Here is a 26562-nt window from a genome sequence, read left to right on the forward strand (position 1 = left end):
ATCTAGAAGAAATGGATAATTTTCTGGACACTTACACTCTTCCAAGACTAAACCAGGAGGAAGTTGAATCCCTGAATAGACCAATAGCAGGCTCTGAAATTGAGGCAATAATTAATAGCCTACCAACCAAAAAAAGTCCAGGACCAGATGGATTCACAGCTGAATTCTACCAGAGGTACAAGGAGGAGCTGGGACCATTCCTTCTGAAACTATTCCAATCAATAGAAAAAGAGGGAATCCTCCCTAACTCATTTTATGAGGCCAACATCATCCTGATACCAAAGCCTGGCAGAGACACAACAAAAAAAGAGAATTTTAGACCAATATCCCTGATGAACATCGATGCAAAAATCCTCAATAAACTACTGGCAAACCGGATTCAGCAGCACATCAAAAAGCTTATCCACCATGATCAAGTGGGCTTCATCCCTGGGATGCAAGGCTGGTTCAACATTCGCAAATCAATAAACATAATCCAGCATATAAACAGAACCAAAGACAAGAACCACATGATTATCTCAATAGATGCAGAAAAGGCTTTTGACAAAATTCAACAGCCCTTCATGCTAAAAACGCTCAATAAATTCGGTATTGATGGAACGTACCTCAAAATAATAAGAGCTATTTATGACAAACCCACAGCCAATATCATACTGAATGGGCAAAAACTGGAAGCATTCCCTTTGAAAACTGGCACAAGACAGGGATGCCCTCTCTCACCACTCCTATTCAACATAGTGTTGGAAGTTCTGGCCAGGGCAATCAGGCAAGAGAAAGAAATCAAGGGTATTCAGTTAGGAAAAGAAGAAGTCAAATTGTCCCTCTTTGCAGATGACATGATTGTATATTTAGAAAATCCCATTGTCTCAGCCCAAAATCTCCTTAAGCTGATAAGCAACTTCAGCAAAGTCTCAGGATACAAAATTAATGTGCAAAAATCACAAGCATTCATATACACCAGTAACAGACAAACAGAGAGCCAAATCATGAATGAACTTCCATTCACAATTGCTTCAAAGAGAATAAAATACCTAGGAATCCAACTTACAAGGGATGTAAAGGACCTCTTCAAGGAGAACTACAAACCACTGCTCAGTGAAATCAAAGAGGACACAAACAAATGGAAGAACATACCATGCTCATGGATAGGAAGAATCAATATCGTGAAAATGGCCATACTGCCCAAGGTTATTTATAGATTCAATGCCATCCCCATCAAGCTACCAATGACTTTCTTCACAGAATTGGAAAAAACTACTTTAAAGTTCATATGGAACCAAAAAAGAGCCCGCATCTCCAAGACAATCCTAAGTCAAAAGAACAAAGCTGGAGGCATCACGCTACCTGACTTCAAACTATACTACAAGGCTACAGTAACCAAAACAGCATGGTACTGGTACCAAAACAGAGATATAGACCAATGGAACAGAACAGAGTCTTCAGAAATAATACCACACACCTACAGCCATCTGATCTTTGACAAACCTGAGAGAAACAAGAAATGGGGAAAGGATTCCCTATTTAATAAATGGTGCTGGGAAAATTGGCTAGCCATAAGTAGAAAGCTGAAACTGGATCCTTTCCTTACTCCTTATACGAAAATTAATTCAAGATGGATTAGAGACTTAAATATTAGACCTAATACCATAAAAACCCTAGAGGAAAACCTAGGTAGTACCATTCAGGACATAGGCATGGGCAAAGACTTCATGTCTAAAACACCAAAAGCAACGGCAGCAAAAGCCAAAATAGACAAATGGGATCTAATTAAACTAAAGAGCTTCTGCACAGCAAAAGAATCTACCATCAGAGTGAACAGGCAACCTACAGAATGGGAGAAAATTTTTGCAATCTACTCATCTGACAAAGGGCTAATATCCAGAACCTACAAAGAACTCAAACAAATTTACAAGAAAAAAACAAACAACCCCATCAAAAAGTGGGCAAAGGATATGAACAGACGTTTCTCAAAAGAAGACATTCATACAGCCAACAGACACATGAAAAAATGCTCATCATCACTGGCCATCAGAGAAATGCAAATCAAAACCACAATGAGGTACCATCTCACACCAGTTAGAATGGCGATCATTAAAAAGTCAGGAAACAACAGGTGCTGGAGAGGCTGTGGAGAAATAGGAACACTTTTACACTGTTGGTGGGATTGTAAACTAGTTCAACCATTATGGAAAACAGTATGGTGATTCTTCAAGGATCTAGAACTAGATGTACCATATGACCCAGCCATCCCATTACTGGGTATATACCCAAAGGATTATAAATCATGCTGCTATAAAGACACATGCACACGTATGTTTATTGTGGCACTATTCACAATAGCAAAGACTTGGAATCAACCCAAATGTCCATCAGTGACAGACTGGATTAAGAAAATGTGGCACATATACACCATGGAATACTATGCAGCCATAAAAAAGGATGAGTTTGTGTCCTTTGTAGGGACATGGATGCAGCTGGAAACCATCATTCTTAGCAAACTATCACAAGAACAGAAAACCAAACACCGCATGTTCTCACTCATAGGTGGGAACTGAACAATGAGATCACTTGGACTCTGGAAGGGGAACATCACACACCGGGGCCTATCATGGGGAGGGGGGTGGAGGGAGGGGGGAGGGATTGCATTGGGAGTTATACCTGATGTAAATGACGAGTTGATGGGTGCTGACGAGTTGATGGGTGCAGCACAGCAACATGGCACAAGTATACATATGTAACAAACCTGCACGTTATGCACATGTACCCTAGAACTTAAAGTATAATAAAAAAAAAAAAAAAGGGCAACCAGCAGCCCCCGTGGCTGCTCTGTCTATAGAGTAGCCATTCTTTTATTCCTTTACATTCTTAATAAACTTGCTTTCACTTTGCACCACGGACTCGCCCTGAATTCATTCTTGCATGAGATCCAAGGACCCTCTCTTGGGTTCTGGATCCGGACTCCTTTCTGGTAACAATATGAATAAACATACAGTTGTGTACACACACAGAATAAAAAATTTCTTGCAAATCAGTATTATTCCACAAAATGTATTGACATTTTCTGTATTATTTTATTCTATTTCATTATTTCATTTTTTAAAAAATGTTGATTAGGACCCACTAAATAGATTGCATAACCCCTGAATGAGTATAAAACACTGGCATTCAAGGAAGAGAGTAGACTCTGAGAAGTGTAGACTGGGATCCAACTGAAAGGGGCTTTAAATGTCAGCCTCTTGACAGCATATGATAAATGCCTCTTAGTAGCTGGTTGGTGCTACTACTTCATAGTTGGTGCCACTGCCATCAGGGCTCTAATAAAGTACAGACTATATACCAAGTGTTTCTCTAGAACTCTGAATTCTCTCTGTCAGTAGTTCTCAACTGAGGTTCGCTTTGCAACCCAGAGAATGTTGGGCGTGTCTGGAGATATTTTTGCTGTTACAACTTGGAGGGTGTGCTGTTATTGGCATTTAGTGGGTAGAAACCAGGGATGCTGCTGCTAATCATCCTGCAATGCACAGGACACCCCCCAACAATGATGAATTATCCAGCCCAAAATGTAAGTGCAGAGGTTGAAAGATCCTGCTCTAGCTGGATCTTCTCCCAGTCAGTTGTGTCCAGCAGTAGTTCAATCTCTTTTGAAATCGTTCCCCAGGTGTGTCTTCCCTGTGCTCCAAAACTATGCCTCTACTACCTGGTGTCAAACATTATAAGCTCTTATGAATTAGGTTTTTGATAAGTGATGACTGCATTAAAAAGAGTTTATTATATAGTAAATCTGAAAGTGGTGATTGTGGATATGTGCAAAAGATCATCTTGGCACATGGTGGCCTATTCCAGGTTGCCACTGTCAGTCAACTAAACAAACAAATCTGCAAATTGTTTCAAATCTCCAGAACTGCAGGGTAGCTAATATCTGTCATCTAAACATACATTTTAGGTTAGTAGATTTTACTGCAATCACATTTAAAGTACATTTAAAGATCATTTGAACAGGGCATAGGTAGTACTAGTCCAGTGAAAACTGAAAAGATAATGACTTCCACATTATAAAGCTGTTTAGAAGCTCTTTTTGCTCAAAAAATAATTTTACCAGTGTCTCTAATCCTATATGGCCCATTGTAGGGCACTAGAAGGCAGCTTAAAGGTAGAAGGAATAGTCAGTAACCAGCGTCTGTTGTTTCCACTAATAACTAGCATAAAATATACCTCATGCTTGGGAAATAATATCTAATTAAAGCCATTGAGGGACAACTTTCTGGGAGGCCCAGGCCACATTTCCAGGGCCAGCTCGTTGGAGTGGGGGTGGGGACAGAGTGGTGGTGGTTAGTGTCAAAGGATGGAATGTGAAAATAATCTATTTTAGCCTCCATATTGAGGGGAGAGGTCTTTGAAAAACAAATGTAACATGTATTGCTAATAATCCTAGAATAAAAGTTTTTTAGGTTTGTGTATAGTATCTCTTCTAGTTTCATTGGAACATGAAAGAGCCTATAAAAATAAACTCCAGGAAGTGGAAGATAAACTACAAAGGGAGTTTTAAACGTAATAATTAGAACCTCTGCCCCTTCAAACTAAAATAGCTTTACTGTGGAAAATACTCTGATCTTAATTTCTGTGTTGCAATATGCAGTCTCTCCCCAACCCTAAGAGAGACTGGAGTGGTGGTGAGGAAAGGTCTTAGCACACCAAAATTCGGGAGCTTGAATAGTTAAGAACAGTATCAGAAAGACAAGGTTCCAGATGAGCATGTTTCAAGGAACAAACAATTGAAAGTGAAAAACTATTTAGTAACCAGTGACTTGTTCCTTCTGTATTTGTATGGTCTTACTGCTGAAGCAAAGGCATATAAGTTAAAAGAAAAAAAAAAGCTACCATTTTATGAAATGCTGAACTTCTTTGTGTTTGGCACAGTGCTAAGCACTCTATATGGCATGTAATCATCACAATAGTTCTATGAGGTAAGTACCACTGGCATTCCCATTTACAGATGAGTAAACAGGCTTACAGAGATTATTTGGTTTCATTAAAAGACGAAACTAGGTTTAGAAATCAGGTGTTTTTGACTCTAGAAGCCATGTAATGAATCACCCTGGGATATGCAGTACATGGAATTCTTTCAAGCACTGTCAATGGTTTATTTTATGATGGGCTCAAAGTAAAGGGAATTGTTATGGTGTGGATGGTTGAAATGAGAAATATCAGTGAGTTTCTTTTTTTTCTTTTTTCTTTTTTTTTTTTTTGAGACAGAATCTTGCAGTGTTGCTGGGCTGGAGTGCAGTGGCACAATCTCTGCTCACTGCAACCTCCGCCTCCTGGGTTCAAGCAATTCCCCTGCCTCAGCCTCTCGAGTAGCTGGGACTGCAGGCGCCCACCACCAAGCCCAGCTAATTTTTTGCAATTTTTAGTAGAGACGGGGTTTCGCCATGTTGGCTAGATGGTCTCAATCTCCTGATCTCATGATCTGCCAGCCTCGACCTCCCAAAGTGCTGGGATTACAGGCATGAGACACCGCACCCAGCCGTCAGTAAGTTTCTTTTTATTTTTTTCCCAGTTCTATTCATTTTACTAAGCAATCTATTATAGAAGCTAGTTATAACATGGAAACTATATTTCCCAAATCCTGTGATCTTACACAGGTAGTTACCTAATATATAATAGGTTATAATATATACATACATATATATATATGTAGTGGGTAACTGGATAGGTTATATATAATATATATACACACACATATATACACACACACACACACACACACACACACACACACATATAGTGTGAGGAGGTAAAGTAGGTTAAATATTTTGGTTCTGGCATCTTACTGAGTGAGCTGTATTGTCAGTAGTAGCAGAGTCCTAATGAAATCTGTCTCCAAAATGGCTGTGATTTCCACTAGATGAGCCATTATAGCTACTATTTATGGTACTCTGAAAGACACTCTTTTGGTCAGACTTCAGTAAGCTGTGGAGTAACAGCGGATGCGAACTCCTTTCTTTGCCTACTGGTCTCCTGATTTGAGGAGCCAGAAGGACTAGAGGGCAGCTGTAGACTAAAAGCTAATATGACTCTTGTTCTGCTTAAAATCTGCATTTCCTTTTTGGGAACCAAGACTTCTATACCCATAGATCCTAGACTTGTGAGGACCAGAAGCACAAATTTCCCAAGCGGATCACTGGGAGAAGTGGGGCCGCTCCTACTTTTACCTCTTGGTGCCTGGACCTATGGAGTCTACCTACTGGAGAAACAGCACCATAGATTTGTTATGATTTAGGGTATATGTTACATCCTGTAGAATATGTCCCCCTTCACAAGGTTTCATTTCCAAGCTGGTGTTCAGGTGTCCCTTTAAAAGGCCATTTCATTACTCCATCCAGCAGCTTCTAGGTTTCGTGGCTTGTGACAAGACCAGTCTCACTGATCTATATTCACTGCTGTACCTCCTTTGTTGTAAAGTGAATTCCTTGGTCCTTTGTGAGGTTAGGTAGGATCCTAGGTAGGTGGATCAAACCCTTTGTAGGTCCTTGGATAATGAGGATGGCTGAGGCCATGCAGCCAGGAAGGGAAAGTTCATACCCAGAATATGTATCAGTTCCAGTCAGAATCAATTTGCTCCCTTTTCAAGATGGCCAAAGTTACTTGACACCAAGTGGTTGCTTGGTTTCCTCAAAGGAAGGTGCTGAATCAGGGGCTGAGCCTTGCTCTCTGTTAGTGGTAGATGGGATATTTGACATAAGCAGTAGCTTAATCAGCCTTGGAGAGCAGGAGCCCCTGCTGTTAGGCCCATGTGCAGCCTCCATCCCCGTCACTATGGCTTCTCTACTCATGTTCCTATTGTGCCAACACTGCAGTGGCCAATAACAGAGGCAGACTGACATTCTGGTGAGTCATTCTGTCTATTCCATTGTGTAAGCACCTCTTTTGTGATAGATGCTCTCTGTCAGGTAACATACGATTCAGACTTTTCAGATACCAAACAAAAAGAAAGATTTTACTTTCATGTTTATTCCCGTAGACTCACCCACAAAGAGGTTTGCCTCTTACCCAAACCTCCTTGTTTCTGATCTTCTGATCCGTTAACTAACCAGCCAAGTCATTAGCTATGCTTCCACATGTAGTTTTACCTTGGGCCGCTTTTACTTTCATACCCAGTGGACGCCCATGTGTACAACTCAAAAGTTCTGCCCATTGGAAGGGTTTCTGCTCACCATTGTCTTACCCAGGAGCTGAGGGAAAGGCATTGGTCAACAGTGGAAAATGAAACTTGGGCCAGGACTTGTGCAGCTAATGTGTGCACTCTGGCCCCCTTCTTTCCCATGTACACCACTTCCATCTTACTAGAGATTGTTGCTAGGTCTGCCTAGCCTTATGATTTTGTGGGCTGGACAGATCTCAGGTCAGTTCTGGAAGCATGATCACTTGCGTCAACCAGGGCGCAGTAGCACCAAGGACTTGTTTTTCAAATGGTTTATAATTTTCTACTGTGGGTGTCATGGCTTGGTCGCAGAATTCTAGGGGGCCTACGTTGTTATTCTCCAACTGGAACATGCCCAGAAACACCACATGACACCTTTTACCATCACTGACAGCTCCAATATCATTGAGTGTGTTAGGAAGTATGGTCCAAGAGGCAGAATCACTTGCCTTGTAGCCTGGACCTGCTGCAGAGCCCTTTTTTGTTGAGACTCATTCAGAGCTGGATGCTATTTGTGTAAATGGGTTGGAATAGTGTTCTCTGTGTGAAATATGCTGCCTCCAAAATCTGAAGAGGCCTACCAACCACTGTGCTTATTTCTGAGTGGGGAAGTCATGAAATACAACATTCATTTGACAGGGATATCATAGACCATTGGATCCCAGGCCCCTGAATCTTTATAGTGTTTCTCTCTCAACCACTGAGGGAGTGTATCTTATCAAGGCCTTTGATATGTTTGTAATTTCTTGTTCGTGCAGTCTAAATCACACAATTTTATCAATATGTGGACTAATGTGATATAATATCCAGAGGATCCAGATCCTTTGACTATATTATGAGGACGGGCAGGTGAATTAACATTTATAGTTAACTGTTGTGCATCCAAAGTGAATGTGAACTTTCTAGACTTTCCTCCTATAAGGGATGGGAAAGAAGGCATTTCCCAGATCAATGGCCACATACCAACTATCTGAGAGCCTTATTAATCTGCCCTAACAAAGATGCTACATCTGCCACAGCAGCTATAATTGGCCAATTTGCAGTAGTCCACTGTCATCCTCTAGGATCCATCTGTAGAGAGCAGACTGGTCGATTAAGTGGGACATGATGGAGACCACCATTCCTGAATCCTTTTAGGTCTTTAAGCATGGCATTAATCTCTTCACTTGTCCCCAAGTTACAATTCTTACTATCCGGCTAAGAGTGGTGTAGGGGCAGTTTCAAAGATTCCACTTAGTATTCCTTTCTACTATATCTCTTATCCCACAGACTAGGGAACCACTGTAAGGTTTTACCGAACACTCATACCAGTTAGATATATTCGAGGATAAGGAAAATATCATAACCATGAGGTAGACCTGTGGACTCAATATAAACTAGACCTGGGCCAGGACTAAATGTATTACCTAGCCCTCATATGTTCCCAGTGTAATGGGGGAAGGGGCAATGACGATGCTTGGTCCCTGGGAATCAATGGCAACTTGGAAACTGTGCCCAGTAATTCCTAAAACATTGGGTTTTCCATTACCCAGTGCACAGTTACCCAAGTAAGTCCATTTAGGGGAAGCCCTGGGAAAATAATTAGCTTACGCATTTGGGTGGTATTGCAGGGTCCTTCCTCCTGGAGATTTAGCATTTCTGTTAATCAATGAGTTCTGGATCTGAGAACTGGCTCAGAACCAGACACTGGAAAAGAGTTCATGACTTTTTATTGCAGCAGCTGCTCTCAGCCTCCTGATGATCCATTCTTGATTTCTTTTGGTTGTACAGATTAGGCAATGTCTTTACTGGCTGCCCATCTATCTTACATCTACTGAAGCCATGTTCCATTAAATATCTCTATAGCAAACTGCAGACCATAACACGTGAATGACACTCTGACCTTGCAATTCATTAAGATAACTTATCCACTTTGCTCCCGGCAGCGAAGTGCACAACCTGACCTCTGTTATTTCAGGACCCCATCATCCCTATTATTATCAGGGCACCCAGTTCTGTAACATTTCCCACCCTCAAACCCGGCCTTCAGAGGACAGCCACTTCTGAGCTTCTGAATGATGCTGATGCCCCTTTAAATAGCACGTTCTTTATTGTTTTGGTAAATAGTCACCTCTGGGCCTTCCTGCCCTACACAGTACATTCACTCTAGCACACATACTTCTCGGAGCCTTTTGATCCCTTGGCTGCATTGGTAGTTCTCATTATACTTCACTTAGCTGGGCCAAGCTAAGTGGCTCAGGCTTTCTCCAAGCTTCCCAAAATTACCCTAGCCACGGGTTAGCACTGTCTTCCCAGAGTATTATATCTTTTATCATTGGAAAGTGCTTAAATATAAATAACCTCTCATCCAACTTTATGTTCCTTCCCCATTGACCCAGAACCCTCAGGATCCAGGCCCACTTATACTCTTCCAGCTCCCCCAGGTTCGCTTTGACAAAGTTCTGCAGCCAAACTTGAGCCCTGGGGCTGCTCCTCAGCCTTTCCTGTCCTCCAGCTGCAGGAGATCAGTTTTCATATGCTGCCAAGGAGGCCCTCTGGCCTTCATACATAGCCTTACTTGGTGATTCATTACTGTCAGCATTTCTCTATACAGTGATTACCCAGAATAGCCATCCAATCCCATGCTCTTTATAATTACTGCTTCCCTTGGACTTCTCAAATGCCTGAAACATTGTATCAGGGTTTTCCAGTATCCCATCCCAACTCACCACCAGTGAAAGTTTCCACAATTATATTGTTATAGCATGCAAATGGTTTTACTGCCATCAGTAATAGGGTCCTCCATTGCCAGCCTGCCAATGCTGATCCAGCTCCAAAATGTCATTTTACAGTCTGCTTCTGGCCGGGCGTGGTGGCTCACGCCTGTAATCCCAGTACTTTGGGAGGCCAAGGTGGGTGGATCACATGAGGTCGAGAGTTCGAGACTAGCCTGATCAACATGGTGAAATCCTGCCTCTACTGAAAATACAAAATTATCTGGGCGTGGTGGCACATGCCTGTAATCCCAGCTACTACGGAGGCTGAGGCAGGAGAATCACTTAAACTTGGGAGGCAGAGGTTAGGGTGAGCCGAGATCACGCCATTGCACTCCAGCCTGGGCAACAAGAGCAAAACTCCGTCTCAAAAAATTTGCTTCTTCAGACCATTCTTGGCAATAACTGCTTTGATGAGCTTCCCTGAGAAACAGACTGAGGTGGATTTTATGTGCCCATTTACTAGAGTATGCCACTGGGATCAAAGTCTGTGAGAGTCTGAAGGAAGTAGGATAGAGCAGAGGAGGAGTTAAATGGCAGTGCAGTCACAATGAAGGCCTCAGCTGATCCCATGGGTAGCACTGGAGCTGATGGAATGGCCTTTCAGAGCTGTTGTGCCTTAGCCAAAGGCACCAAGCTTTTAGCACTTGGATACGGGACGTCCTTGTGAGGAGCCATGGCTTTGGGTGAAGCAGTTCTTTCCAGCTGGTGGCAGTTCTCAGAGCAACTCAACTGAGTGCTCACTGCCAGCAGCTGAAGAAATGAGTGCCTCAGTCCTGACAGATGCGCATAAGAGCAACCACTACAGGTGCCAACATACTTTCTCCTTAGTTTACCCCACAATCCACATACCCAGCCTCAGAAGAACAAATATCACACACATTATGATTACTGAAAACAATTGTGGACAGCAGGTATTTAGTGGTGTATTGTCAAGTGTTTTAGAGTTATGTGAAATAGTTCCCTCTGGATCATTATGCCACAACTCATGGCATAGTTCAACACATTTGCTCTGCTTTCAATTTCTAGAGGGTACATTTTCAAAATTTAAATTGTATGTTACTAAGTATGTAAAATATTTACATGGTTCCAAAACAAAGTACATTCAGACAAATCTAGATTCTATCCCGAACCTTCTGTCCTGTTTCTTCCCTCTTATACGTTTAAAAAAATATGTACAGTTGGCCAGGCATGGTGGCTCGTACCTGTAATCCCAGAACTTTAGGAGGCTGAGGTGGGTGGATTGCTTTGAGCTCAGGAATTCGAGATCAGTCTGGGCAACAAGGTGAAACTCCATCTCTACAAAAAATACAAAAATTAGCTGGGCATGGTGGCATGTGCCTGAAGTCCCAGCTACTCAGGAGGCTGAGGTGGGAGGATTGCTTGAGCCTGGGAGGTAGAGGCTGCAGTGAGCTGAGATCATGCCACTTTACTCCAGCCTGAGTGACAGAGTGAGAACCTGTCTCCCTCCACCCCCCCGCAAAAAGTATAGTTTATCTTTCTATGTAAAAAATATACAAAACACACATACTCATTCTCCCTTTTTCTTTATTGAAAGCACATTGTGATGGTTAATTTCATCTGTTAACTTAAATGAGCCATGGGGTATCCAGGTATTTCACCAAACAGGTTTTCTGGGTGTTTCTGTTGAGTGTGTTTTTGGATGAGATAAACATTTAAATTGGTGGACTGAGTAAAGCTGATTCCCCTCCCTAGTGTGGGTGAGCCTCACCCAATCAGTTGAAGGCCTGACTAGAACAAAAGGTCTGGCCTTCCTGATCCTTCCCAGAGTAAGAGATAATTCTTTCTTCTTCACTGCTTTTGAACTGGGGCACTGACATTTTCTTGGCTTTGGACACGAACTGAAATATTGGCTCTTCCTGAGTTTCCAGCCTCCTGGCCTTTGACTGGAAATGCATCATCAGCGATTCTGGGTCTTCAGCTTGCGGACTCAACCTCAGATCTTGGGACTTGTCAACCTACTTAATCATGTGACCCAATTCCTTATAAATTATATATATATATATGTGTGTATATATATAACCTATAAAGAAGTATATATATTTCTACATATATCTTTTCTCTGGAGAGCCCTAATATGCATTCCATATGTACTCTCCTTCCTCTTTGCTTTTTTAACCTAACACTATATTCTAAGAATCACTTTGTAGCAATATAAAGAGATATTTCTTATTCCTTTTGGTAGCTCCATAGGACTCCATAATATGGAAGTAATCTAGCTTTTCCATCAGTCTCCTTCTGACAGACATTTAAGTCATTCCAGTTGTTTGCTATTGCAACTAGTGTGGTAGTTACTACAATTTATTCAACTATTTCCATACTGGTGGGCATTTAATATATCTCCAGGTTATTTTTTTTTTTTACTTTACAAAAAATTTTATATAATAAATGCCTTTCTATACAAATAAATCAAGAAGTGCTATATAGAGTTCCCAAATGAGGTCATGGGTTATGTGTGATATGTGTATTTTTATTGCAGAACTTTTTTTAAAAAGTAGTAGTACATTACATTCCCACTATCAAAATATGAGAGCTCACGTTATCCCATTATCTTTTCTAGTACTGGATGTTGTCACCTCTGCTAGTTTTTGTCAATATGACAGGAGAAAATAAAATCTAATTGTTCATTTGCATTCCTTGACTACTAGTGAGGTTAAGTATCTCTACATATTTATTGGCCACTGAGATTTAGTTTCCTATGACTTGCCTATTTCTATCCTTAGCATATTATTAGATTGTCTTTTTCTAATTTGTGAGCCCTTGGTATATCAGAAATATCAACCTTCCTTTTCAAATTATACTAATTAGTATGCGGACCCACAAAAAGTATCTTAAACCTTGCTATATACTATGGCAAGATAAAGCTCGCTCTCTTTGGGCATTCTACGTATGCTTAAAAGGCTGTGAAGTGAACTTCTAAAAGCTACAGTATCTGGTTCATATTTATCCTAACATTCGATAAGCCTAGCTGTCTTAAAATATACATTTCTGAAAGGAAGAGCCTCCCTCTCACCTCAATTTTATTGTATCAAATATTAAAGTTATTTTCAAGTAAAAAGCTATTTTCACTAATATAAAGATTGAAATTACAGTTGCCCCTTGCACACGGGTTTGAATTGCACAGATACACTTATACATGGGTTTTCTTCCACCTCTGCCACCCCTGAGACAGCAAGACTCCTCTCCTCCTCAGCCTGTTCAATATAAAGACAATAAGGATGGAGACCTACCATGATCCACTTCCACTCAATGAATAGTAAATATAATAATATATTTTCTCCTTCTTATGATTTTCTCAATGTTTTCTTTTCTCTAGATTATTATTGTAAGAATACAGTATATAATACATTTAACAAACAAAATATATGTTAATCAATTGCTTATGTTATTGGTAAGTCTCTGGTCTGGTAGGCCATTAGTTATTTTTGAGGAGTCAAAAGTATATGCAAATTTTAGGCTGTGTAGGGGGTCAGTGGCCCTAATGCCCATGTTGTTCAAAGGTCAACTATCAATAAACTTACAAAATAATCGAGATAAATAATAATGTAAACCTACATTATATTTCTCAAATTTACTAAAATGTGTGTGTTTATTTATTTTGAGACGGAGTCTAGCTCTGTCGCCCAGGCTGGAGTACAGTAGCACGATCGTGGCTCACTGCAACCTCCACCTCCTGGGTTCATGAGATTCTCCGGCTTCTGCCTCTCAAATAGTTGGAACTGCAGACGTGTGCCACCACACCTGGCTAATTTTTTGTATTTTTGCTAGAGACGAGGTTTCACCACGTTGCCCAGGCTTGTCTCATATTCCTGACCTCAAGTGATCTGCCCACGTTGGCCTCCCAAAGTGCTGAAATTACAAGCGTGAGCCACCCCACCTGGCCATGTTCTTTTCTAAAGAGCCATCTTTCCTTGAACTTTTCATTTTCCTGTTTCAATCTAGGCTAATTGCCCGTTAGGTATGCCATAAAGCTATGGTTCTAAGATTCACCAACATCCTGTGACTTTCCTTCATCTTTCTCCTGTGCTGTATATATTGGTTACTGGATCTCTTGATTTTTAAAAATAATGTATTCCTTTACTTTGGTGGTGCCAATCTTTCAGTAGCTTTCCGAGAAAGAGGGCATGAGAAATGCATCTTTTGAGACTGCATGTATGAAAACATACTCATTATAACTACATATATACCTGAATATTTGTCTGGCACACAATTTTGGGTTTAAATGATTTATCCTCAGAATTTTGAAGTCATTTCTTTCTCCTTGTCTTTTGGCTTCAAACGTTGATTCCTGATCCTCTGTGACTTGCTTTTTCCCTCCCTCTCCACAGATTTTAGAATCTTTTAGAATCACAGTGATGTCCCTTTGTGCTATAGTCTGAATGTGTGTGTCCCTCAAAATCTGTATGTTGTATCCTAATCTCCAATGCAATAGTACTAAGAAGTGGAACTTTTAGGATGTAATTAGGTCATAAGCTTGGAGCCCTCATGAATGAGATTATATTGCCCTTATAAAAGAGGCCTGAGGGAGCTCATGTGCCCCTTCCTCATGTGAGAATGCAACAATAAAATGCCTTCTATAAGAAATGTGCCTCACCAGGCACTGCTGGTGCCTTGATCTTGAACTTCCACCCTACAGAACTGTGAGATACAAATTTCTGTTGTTTATAAGCTACCTAGTCTATGGTATTTTGTTATAGCAGCCAAAATGGACTACTAGACACTTGGTATGGTTCTTTTTTTCATTCACTGCTAGGCAGCCTAATGGGCCCTTCAATCTGAAAACTCATGTTCTTATGATCTAAGCAATCTTTAAAAATTTTTTTCAGGGGGGAAATTTTCTTCCCTGTATTTTCTGTGTTGCTCCCATCCCTCCCCCTGAATTTCTACTGGTCAGCTATGGAATTACCTGAAGTGATCCTTTAATTTTACCTTTTATTTTCCATCCATTTGTCTTTTTCTTCTTTTTGGAAGTCCTCCCAACTTTGTCTTCCAATCTTCCCATTAAATATTCAATTTTATAATATTTTATATTATATCCAAAAACTTCATTTAGTTCCTCAGATGTTCCTTTTTTTGCTCTTATTCTTGATCTTTTATTTCCCTGGGTGTCGCTCAGGCTGGGTTTCCTGAAAGCAGAGCCTGTGACAAAGGCTTATGCACAGATAATTTTTGGGAAATGCACTCCCAGGAAGGTGTACAGGATATGAACTAAACAGAGAAGGGGGAAATTTTTTTTTAAAAATGACATATTAGGGAGTTGGTTACTGCTCCAGGCAACTAGCCTTCAATCCCTTGGGACTTACTGAGGAATACTTTTGAAATACTCTCAACTGTCTGCTAAGGTATAAAACAGAAGTATTTATTGCACTCACAGGAGTCAGAATGGTGTTAAATTTCCCTCATCTCCAAATTGTACATACATGAGTACCAAAAGGTTTCCTACGTTTCAGCTGGGGTGAAGAGAACGTCCAAGGCAGGAAGTAGGTTATCGCTTGGGCCAAAAAACAAGGCAATATCCAGTTGTAGTTGAGCAAAGCTGGTCAAGACTATGAAGAATTAGTTACTACAGCAGTGGCTGAAGTGGTGGGCCAAGAAGATTCTCAAGATAAGAGGTGTCTAATATAGTGGGGGATAAGTGATAACTTTTAATTTTAAAATGTTTTTCCTATTAGTTTATGTTGTTTGTTTTGGCCTCTACCTTTCATGTTAGAAGCTTTCCTCAAATGTTTGGTGATTTTTGCTTTCTGCTCATGTGTGAGGCTCCTAAACACCTGACTGGAAGCTCTGCATGCAAGGGAGAAGCTTTTCAACAAGGGGCTTTAGAGGAGGATGATACGGATGGTCCACATCAATGGGCAAGCTTGAAACATCATTAACTGTAGATCTTTTCTCTTGGGCTAATCTTCCTAGGGAAGAATATGCTAGAATCTCCTGCTTGTGGACAGGGTAGAGTATAAGCCTGGCTACTAACCGTCTGGGAGCTGAGAGACAAAGTAGGCTGAGTTCCCACCATTGAGAAGGTATTTGGGGTAATTTCCAGGCTCTTAGTTCAGGGGTGAATGAGAGACAATTGCTAAGGTTTGTGGTATGGTGAAGGGGATCTGAGAGTCTATATGCTTTGATATATACGACAATTTGATAACTGATAATTCTATTCACAGTTTCATTAGTACCTCTACTTCCTGAAGTCTTTCTGGATTCTGTGGTGCAAATCCACATGCTTTCATGATTATTCCACTGCTAACCTAAATTCCAGTTTTCTCAGGTTTGCTCAGTCATATACTACGTATTCACAAGCTTTCCAGCTTCAAATATTTTGTAGCTGTTATCACCTGTCTGATCCTTTTTGTCCATTTGGGTCCTTTAACACAAACTCTTTACTGTCAGTTTAGTGTGGTTTGAAAGAGCACAAATGTGAGTAAGTGTTTAACAATGTATGTTTAACCAAAAGTTTCTGCCTTGTTACTTTCCAAAATATGAAAAAGTTTAAAAGCTAATATCCCTTATTGTGTATTGCCCATGAATAAACATTATGAGAGATGGACAACAGGAACATTAATAAGAGCTTACTTTCCCTCTTGTCCATTTTGCTATTGGCTCCTTGCTGTTTCTCAAACACCCCAAGCACGCCCCTGCCTCTGGGCTCTGCCATCTGTTACTTGCTATGTGGATTTACTCTTGCTCCACAAGTTCCCATGATGCCTTCCTTACCTCCTTCAGGTTTTTGTTCAAATGTTACTTCATCGGAGATGCCTCCTCCTACCCATTCTATAAATCACAGCAATAGCCCAACTCCTACCCTGCAACCCTTCTACTCCCTATCTTTTAACCAGGTTTACTTTTCTCCATAGCACTTATCACCTCCTGACATATCATACATTTATTGTTTCACCCCACATGAATTTATGTTCCAACAGAATCTAGTTTGTTCCCTGCTCTATCCTAGTACCCAGAACAATGCCTGGCACATAGCTAATGCTCAGTAAGTATTTGCTGCAGGAAAGAAAAGAGGGAGGGAGGGAAGATGAGAAAATGGAGGGGGAGGAAGGATGGCTGGTTGTTGGGGCATTGTATGTGATAGAATATAATGGGAGATAAAACACTTTTGACTATTTCTTGAAGTTAAAGTATGGTCTTGAAGTTAAAGTATGGCCCAGAGGTTTCCTTAATTTTGGCATATCCTAACCAAACCAACACTTAACCTTCCCAGAATTTGTTTCCCCCAAAACAAAGAGAAAAGGAAAAGGGTGGGGTGGTGGTGAGGGGAGGGGGTACTGCTAGGCACTCTGTGTTACTGCATATTGCTCCATAAAGACAGGGACTTGGGGGCGCACAGTAAACACTTAATAAACATTGTCAAATGACTAAAGACCAGGTATCTCCTGAAATGTTCCACTTTGCATAACCTTTCTCTAGGACTTTTGCATATTTCTGAGCTGACGGCAATCCCAATAATCACAGATTAAATTTCCTGTTATCATAACACGCTGGAGAGCTTAGAGACAGATTAATTTTATTTAGAAAAAATAAAGTAACTTTGCTTATATCTTAGGGTTCTTGGAGTAAAATTCATACATGCTGCAAGTCTATGGAAGTGTTTCAAAGAGAACATTTGAAGAAGGAGAACTAGAACTGTAAGGAAAACCTTAGTCTAACTGGAAAAGTAACCTCACTCACAGTTCATGGAAGACCAAATAAAATGTGGGCCAATTATGAGACACTAGAATAAGTGAGTGTTAGGACTTAAGAAAACATTCGTTTAACTTTGCTTTAGGATGAAACAGACAAGTAGAGCCCCAAGGGTTTTTGTATTTAAAATCAATTAGGTATTTGCTGAAATTATTTTTTACCATCTGGGCAAGAAGGAACAAGAGGCAAGGCTTAAAGCTATTTGTATAAAAAAGATTTTACTTTTTCTCAATATACATTTTAGAAAGACTGTCGCCTCCCACTCCAGATCTTATCTTGCACAATATGCATAAGACAGACTGCTCCTGGTTTGTGAAATAATTTTCAGAATAATTTACTGAGTTTCTGAATATTAAAAACTTAAGTATAAAATAAATTGACATTAACAGCTGCTTAATAGTGATAAAATATATTTTTATTTACTTTGTTGAGTCAGAGGGTTGTAAAAAAAATTATTGCTAAAGTAGATATCAGGCAAAAACAGAAAGGTGCTTTAGAAGTCCAGTTACCTTGGAGTTTATTTAAACTAAGAGAAAAAAGTCATAATGTTTTCATGCAATACATACTTGGTTCTTTAAATAACAATTGTATGACAAATAGCAGAAGGAATTAAGGAATGCTGCACTTGTGATCCACACAAAACACCAACATTTTAGGTTGTACATAATTAAAGAAATATCTGAAACACTTTTTAAAACACTGTAGTAGCCAATACATAGAGGCATGCCGTAGGTGGGCACAGGAATGCAGTTTAGAAAAGAAAAAAAAAAAATCACATAGGAACTACTCAATTTCTTTAAAATCACTGAGCAAGAAAAGCAACATTGAACTTTCATACTGATTTTACACAACTTCTATACAGTACCTTGACTTAAATCCAAGAGCAAAAGTTAAGACTCTCCTCCTCTATTTTTGGTAAACAACTGCATGGTAAACTTAGATGACTCTTCCCCCTGGATTTTACCTGGGAGTGGCCTTTTTACATTTTTATTTAAAAGAGGGCAGGTTTGGCACTTTTATACTGATGTCACCAATGTTAATATTTCTTGGGATCTCAGGAAGATTCATATTCTTTACAGCTGATACAGCACGGGCTGGAGCTCCCGCTAAGCCAGCCTGTATACAGAAGCAAATAAAAGAAAAAGAAAATGTACAACTCAGGTGTAGCTCATCATAAAACACTTACAATGGAAGACAATGATAAAAGATTTTCATATAACAAGCTTAGGGACCAGATGGTAGTTTGAATTGGTATGGAATGGTTACTTTGAAATACTAATCTATAAAGAGAAAACAGTGACACATTAAAAAATACAGTGAACACATGCAATGATAACAATGTAAAGATTTAAATACAAATTAATGTGCACTACCACACAATATTCACACAATAAGACCTAAATCTTCACTTGTATCTTGATTTAACTGACATATAGCATGAAGCATGATTTACATTAGTTTCCTTATTAAATATCTCTTGCAACGATCATGATAGATTTTCTTTTGCTTTTAAAATGGCATTTATTATCAATATGTGCTGTGAAATAAAAATTGTAAGTAACAGATCGTGCTTGTTTAATTTCTTTTCTTAGGGATAAACCCTTAAAACATTTTAAAACAATAAAATTAGTTTTTTAAATTGTGGGGGCTCTTTTAAACTTTTCTAAGAAAGTTCTAGAACATTCAAAAAACAGGCTTTTAAGTAAAGCCTCAATCCAAAGAATATAGTTCTGCCTAAAGATGAAACTACAAGAAGAGGATCATTCCAACCCTTTGATGCATTAGTAAAAATATAATGATTAAAAATGTTTTGTCATATAGCATAGATTGAGCAACATATATTCAGCTTACAGTTCACGAATTTAGAGAAAGAAGAGCATAAAAGCAAGAGGGTAGTAAATATAAATAAATGAATTCTAAAATTTCCAGTAAGTACCATTAGTGCATAATACTTGGCTTTCCTATTAGTAGGAACATTTATAATTTGTGAAATAATTTTAAAAGAAAATATGCCTACAAATAAAAGAAAAATGCATATATATCATTTTTCTCACCTACATTAACAGCCTTCATATTTAAGGTTTAATTTTTATACCAATTACATTTCATTAATTTTTATTCAGGCTATATAATAAAGCAAAGTCAACAAAGACATCTGAGTTCAGTGGCATCATTTTGTACAAAAATAGACAACAAAAACGAATCTTCCACTTTGATTAGATTATATATAAGGCAATGTCCATCAAATTAGAAACACTAGCTTTAAGGTCCCTTTTCATAATTTTAGTTCTCTTTTCTTATGTAATCCTACCTTTGTTAATAAAAATAAAAATAATAATAAAGCTGTTACCTGAGAAAAATCTTGACTGATACAAAATAGGCCAGTGTAAACTATTTGCTAAATAAAGGATACAAACATTGTTAAGCAATGAAATAAAAGCCATGGATTATCAATTCAGAATTGGAAATAATAGAAAAATTAGTAGAATAGTATTAATAATAAGTATATTCTACACAGGCAATAAGGGTCATACAAATGAATAACTCCATACCCAACTAAATACTGAATAGGGCTGGAGAATTTTTATAATTTAATGGATGTTAGTTATTTTTGATGTACAACTAAAAATGTGATTGACCTCTATACTTATACCTACCTGAAGCAATGAAGTTTTTGTTATCCCCCCTTCCTTCCTGCTCCCCCAAAGATGTTGGAGATACAACTAAATAATAATTAAGGCAGCATGTATCATATTCGAAAGGGTCTTTAATTTGATCATTCCAAGTTAAAGGTCTAGCTACCAAAATTGAGAGTGGGTTGGGATCAAAGAAGAATCTAATTCAAAGAGGTTTACCATCTTTTGGCTTTGTTTTACCAGGAAGTATGTTGTCTACCAAGGAAGAAAAATTTACAAAATTGCAGATGTCCTGGAGGTAGTATCATTTTTTAGACAGGAGGATTTTGTAATTTTTCTAGTTAAAAGACCAATTTGCCACTATTTTTACTTTGGAATTTCCATAAAGAAGACAAATGATGAATTGACTATAGAAAAGTATTGACAAAATATTTGAGTATAAATATTTAAAAAGGCATGAATTATTAAGGGATTTTATTATTGCAAGAGAAATTCTGTGTATCTGTGTATTTTATTGGACACTAAGGTTTACACTTATAAATAGTAAACATAATTTTTCAGTATTAAATGTACATGAAGCTCTCTTTTCCATAATATCCTGTACCATGAACAGCTAAAGCAAAAAAAAAAAAAAAAAAAATTAAAAAAATTAAAAAAAACATCCTGTTAAATTTCATTAGACTGAGTTGTATCTTTGTGACCAAAGATGGTGTCGACTATTGGCTGCTAACAAGAATACATAAAGTCAATACAGCAATTGATTTAAATAGCATATTTGTGCTTAATATGTAAAACCAAAAGAAGTTTCTAAGTAAAACAAACTACAATTCTTCTAAACATAAGCAGCAAGCCATAGACATGCAAAAGATGGGAACTATTCAGAACACGCAAATGAATTAGGAGAATCAAATTATTTCTCAAGCATGTTCAATACTTTTGTATAGTATGCCATGAATTTAAATGGTAGGAAATTTTAAAATTGTAATATGTACTTTAAGTTTTAATTAAACTCACATTTTAAAATAATTATTATGCAAAATATAAAATGTGAAGAAAATATGATAATGACAATTGATCAATAAGTAGATGTTTAAACCAGCTAGCAATGTTTATATATAAAAATTTAGGGCAAAAAAAAGACTTTATGTCACTCAGTCAACACCAGAATGGCTATAAAACAAATTTCATTTTCAGACATTCATGAAAGTGATGCCTGAAACATTTTTATTAAAACATAAAATGTAAAGTAATTTTCCATTAGGGAATCAGTTTGCTGACACAGAGGTATGAAGTAATTTTCATCTTGATTAAGATTTTTTTTTCTAGTAAGATACATTCAAAGCAACAAAGTAACTTTTACTAACACTTAACTTTTCAATGCTAAAACTTACAGAAATTAAGTTTACCTGACTTGTTAGCAGTACAGTAGTCCCCGCTTACCTGCAATTTCACTTTCCATGGTTTCATTTACCCGTGGTTAACTGTGGTCTGAAAATAGGTGTGTATAGTACAATATTGTGATAGAGAGAGGGCTTACTCACATAACTTTTTTTTTTTTTTTTTTTTTTTTTTTTTTTAGAGACAGGGTCTGACTCTGTCACCCAGGGTGGAGTGAGTGATGCAATCATGGCTCACTGCTCACTTCACTTGAACTCCTGGGCTCAAGTGATCTTCCCACCTGTCTCCTGAATAGTTAGAACTATAAGTGTGTCTCACCATGCCTAGCTAATGTAAAAAATATACATATCTTTTTGTAGAGATGGGGTCTCACTGTGTTGCCCAGACTGGCTCAAACTCCTGGCCTCAAGTAAATCTCCTGCCTTGGCCCCTTAAAGTGTTGGTATTATAGGCGTGAGCCAGTGCACCTGGCCTCACATGACTTTTATTACATTATACTATTATAACTGTTCTCTTTTATTATTAGTTGTTAATCTCTTACTGTGCCTATTTTAAAAATTAAATTTTACCGTATGTATGTATGTATAGGAAAAAACATAGCATATATAAGGTTCAGTAGTATTCACAGTTTCAGGCATCCATTGGGTGTTTTGGAATGTATCCAACACAGATAAAGGGGGATTACTGTAAACACATTTTTAAACGTAAAAGTAAGATATTTCTGACAGTACAACATAGTTCGTAAAGATTTAAGATTATATAGTTGACACACAGCAGAAATAAAAAGAATGAAATTCTACTAGAGAAATAACTTGTTTCCATCTATGTTATACTTGAGCACCACCATGGCAGGTAAAACTGCAGCGACTACACCAATAAAAACAAATATATGAATCCAAAGCAGTTAAGAATATGAACTGGATGAAAGAATGAAGTACAGTATATAAAAGAATGATCATGTTTTCTCTCCCATGAGATTAAATAAATTAACAGAATTAAGAGAAAGAAAACAAAATGAAGTCTGCAAATATACCAAAATGAGGCCAAACAGATAGAAGACTTATACAGACATACTCTTGGAAATTTCAAGCACTTGAATCACAAAGATAGTAATGGATGGATATGATTTGTTTTTGATTTTGTTTTTAAATTGCCAGACCCAAAAATAAACAAAATATGTGCAAGCAAAACTGAAAAAGCAGCATTACTAAAATATATTTCAAAGACCCTGAAAGCTCCCTTTTCTTCATGCAATAAACAATCGACTTTCTTGAAGGGAAAAGGAAAGTAACAATCTTGTTATTTATTTCATAAAATATCATCCTACCATCTTAAAATGTCTTTTTTTTTTTCAAGTTTGAAATACAGCATAATAAGATGGTAGTTGGAACAATTTGTACATATTAAAACCTTTACCCACCCTTCCTGCTGGAAGTTGCTATATGCACATTCATAATTTTGACCTAACAGCAAAGTGAAAGAACACCAACATTAATAAACACAATATTAAATGGTTTCAGACTCAAAATCATTAACAAAATAATGGCAGATTTTGAAAGCATGTTTTTGAGCAAAAAAGACAATGTCAACAGTTTAAAAAATTTTTCAACATGAGGTAGAATAACTTTTAATCTGGGGATATATAATAGGCTTGTTCTTTGCTTTAATGGCAGTGCTTTAATATTGCAATTATAAACATTTAGATATGCTCATGACAATTCTCTAGTGAGCAATAACTATGGTGTTTTACAGTTTTAACAAAATTAGAATGTTCAAAAATCTAAAAAACCTTCCAAATTATTAGTCATTTTGTACGGATTATCTTCAATTATAGCTTTAATATCAAACGTAGGATTTGCCTGCATGAAAAAAAGAGAGCAGACTAATGACTTTCATGGATTTACTATTACTAGTTTTGACCATTACATGTAACCTCAAGGGTTCTCACCAAAATTTTTTAGAAGTACAAGACAAATGTGTATGTCAAGGTAGAGAGGCAGAACCAACTCATGAGCTGACCGTCCAACATCGGTATTAAAATACCGAGCCACTTTTCTTAGTCTCTACTCTTTGAAAACAGAAACTTGATTTTTTTTTTTTTTAAAAAAGGCCAATTAACAGTTCTAGTAATGAAAGTTAATAGACCCAGGTGATTAGTGGTTCTTTGCTGGAAAATAGCAGTTTAACATAAATTATATACTGTAACACAGAAACTGGCAATAATTTTGCCCACTGGTGAGAATGAGACTACTATGTATTCTCTATATGAGGAACAAAATAACATGGATAGAGGGACCAAAAATGGTACCCCAGTTTTGTGATATAGCCCACAATCTCAAAATAAGATACTATAAAGCCACCTGTATGTTGCTACTTCTCAAACACATCCAGAGAGTAAGTAAAAATTTAGTGGCTAAAAGGCAATGCTTTGTGATATCACCACAATCATCAATTCTCAGTGATGTTTTTCTAATTAGTAAGGTGCATAATCTAACTTTGTAAGTTTACACATTTTTTTCTCCATAGGACTCAATAAATTACTTTTATTTTGAAATTTTCCATCAGAGACCTTATAAACATTTCTCTTTCTTACATGGTTTTACACAAAAGAGTTGCTCATCACCACATACATGGAACTTTTAAAAAAGTAATTAACACAGTTAATTTATGGTGTGAAAAAAAATATACAGGAAATATCAGAAGAAAAATTAGTTTTGTAAAACTAGAGGTCTATTAAAAACATTTCCAATATTTGTCAATATGCTTTGCAAAAATATTCAGGGTTTTTAAATCAATACTAACTAAAACATTAATGTATTTTTACTGATTCTGATTATGACATGTTTGGATGTCAGAAGGTTTGCTACAATGAAAACCCATTGTATTTTGGTCAATATATTTAATTCCATTTTTAGAGCATTCAAGTTTGAAATACAGTCAAGTTTTATAAGGTTTCTGATCTTATTTTCTGTTGGCCACTGTTAATATGCACCTGCAGGTCAAAACTGTAAAAGGAATTCTGTTAAGACTTTGGAACTGAAAACCATTTGAGGGGAAAAAGTACTATTTAACAGTCACTATTCTAAGCCTTCACTGCTTCCCATTTTGTATGCAAAACTCTGAAGGTTCAGCTTTTGGTTTTTAAATTCACAGCTTCCAAAACCCAGCAGGCAATTTTATGTTAGAATCCTAATTTAGAGATGGAAAAAAAACAAATCTGTGAGAGTTAAATTAAGATTGGTTCTGCTATATGATGCTCAAAATAAATTTTACGTTTCTATACACAAAGTAAATTGTCATTTCTGCAAATGCAATTTGTCAGTTAGATGACAATGTTTAAAAAAAATTTAAACTTTCCTTTTACAATGCAGGCAGACAAAACAGAACAAACATGACATCAATGATATACTAGTAAAATACACTAAGTCCAATAAAAGATGAAGAAACTACAAGGAGAAACTAGAATGGAAAATAGGCTACAGGGACTATATGGGTTTATTAACACAAAGAATTTTTGAGTCTGGCCTAAATAATTAATTGCCTTTGACATCATTTTGCTTTCCCTTTGTTATAGCACATATTTCTCAAAGTCAGCAATACCTTGTCTACCTGTCCTGTCTGGGAGACTGAAAGATAAAGGTCTGTAAGAGAGAAGAATGGAAAGAGCTAGAAAGATCAGGATGTTCGGAAAAAAAAAAGAGGACTGACTTTCAAAAAGTAGTGACTAAATTCAGACCCATTTATCCATCTTAAGAATAACATGAAATACATAAAAGCTAACAGATCTCCCCAACCCCACCCCTCTACCTCCACCCCCAGGGAGTCCTTTCATTCTTAGGCAGGTTCCTGAGTGCCTCTTATACTTGCCCCGAATCCCATCACCCTCCCAGCTTAAACCCTCCTCTCCCAATATTCCAATGTTACAGTAAACCATTTTTCTATCAAAACAGAACAGATGGAAGTACATTCAGAGTATATCTTTGCTTCTCTCTTTCAGGATCTGGGAGAGCTTTGCTCTACCTGTCTAGGTATTGGGAATTAAATTGATTCACTTTTTTCCATTACCAGAAATGTACTAACTTTAGACCAACATAATAAAAGCTTTGATTTCTGACAAAGGCCCCTAGATAAATGCATGTTATGTTTCAAAAGCTGTGTTTTAATTATACCCAGAATGATTTTTAAAGATAAATGATGTTCCTAAAATATTACTTAAATGATGTAAAATATTGATAACCAGTTCTTTTCATCAATCATGACATTCTTGATTTTAAAAGAGTCTTTTTTTGTGTTTGTTTTTGAGATGGAGTCTTACTCTGTCACCCAGGCTGGAGTGCATCGGTGCAATCTTGGCTCACGGCAACCTCCGCCTTCCAGATTCGGGCGATTCTTGTGTCTCAGGCTCCAGAGCGACTGGGATTACAGGCAAGTACCACCATGCCCGGATAATTTTTTTTGTATTTTTAGTAGAGACGGGGTTTCACCATGTTTGCCAGGCTGGTCTCAAACTCCTGACCTCAGGTGATCTGCTTGCTTTGGCCTCCCAAAGTGCTGAGATTACAGGTGTGAGCCACTGCGCCCAGCCAAACAAGTCTTTAAGTTTATGCTTATATAATAAATTTTAACTGAAATTTAGTAAGAAGATTAGTAAAAGTTTATACTTTGCTTTCAAGTAATTTTGGATTATTCTGCAGAGTAATATCTCTGATAAATTTAACCAATTGAAGTAACATGGACATGAAACATGTGAAAGCTTTTGACATTTCAGTGTTTCTGGAATAAAGCTAGACGTCGTTCAAACATACTTAAAATATATGAAAGCTACTGAAAAATTAGTCATCATACTTTTCAGTGCTGTTTTAAA

General features: G+C 37.7%; 3 protein-coding genes across 11 annotated transcripts in view; 1 reads left to right on the top strand and 2 right to left on the bottom strand.

The window, feature by feature from the left end:
- The window catches only part of ATG12 (autophagy related 12), a 1142999-nt gene that overhangs the window by 1042466 nt on the left and 73971 nt on the right, over positions 1-26562 (top strand). The window lies entirely within an intron of this gene.
- Positions 1-26562, bottom strand: part of COMMD10 (COMM domain containing 10) — a 971919-nt gene that overhangs the window by 443938 nt on the left and 501419 nt on the right. The gene's annotated exons all lie outside the window — the stretch shown is intronic.
- AP3S1 (adaptor related protein complex 3 subunit sigma 1) overlaps positions 1-26562 on the bottom strand; it is a 159825-nt gene that overhangs the window by 70784 nt on the left and 62479 nt on the right. For 2 of the 6 annotated variants that reach the window (XM_050793106.1, XM_050793104.1), the window contains 2 exons: positions 25299-25339; positions 18728-18780 (listed from right to left, as the gene is read on the bottom strand). The exons of 1 other annotated variant lie outside the window; for it this stretch is intronic. In XM_050793106.1, coding sequence (XP_050649063.1) covers positions 25304-25339 — 36 coding nt within the window. In that variant the 3' untranslated portion in view covers positions 18728-18780; positions 25299-25303. Of the gene's footprint in view, positions 1-18057; positions 18781-20013; positions 20063-25298; positions 25340-26562 lie in introns of those variants that run through there. 3 more of the 6 variants (XM_050793101.1, XM_050793100.1, XM_050793103.1) reach the window with 2 other exon arrangements.

This window comes from Macaca thibetana, chromosome 6 (assembly GCF_024542745.1).
Source record: "Macaca thibetana thibetana isolate TM-01 chromosome 6, ASM2454274v1, whole genome shotgun sequence".
Taxonomy (NCBI): domain Eukaryota; kingdom Metazoa; phylum Chordata; class Mammalia; order Primates; family Cercopithecidae; genus Macaca; species Macaca thibetana.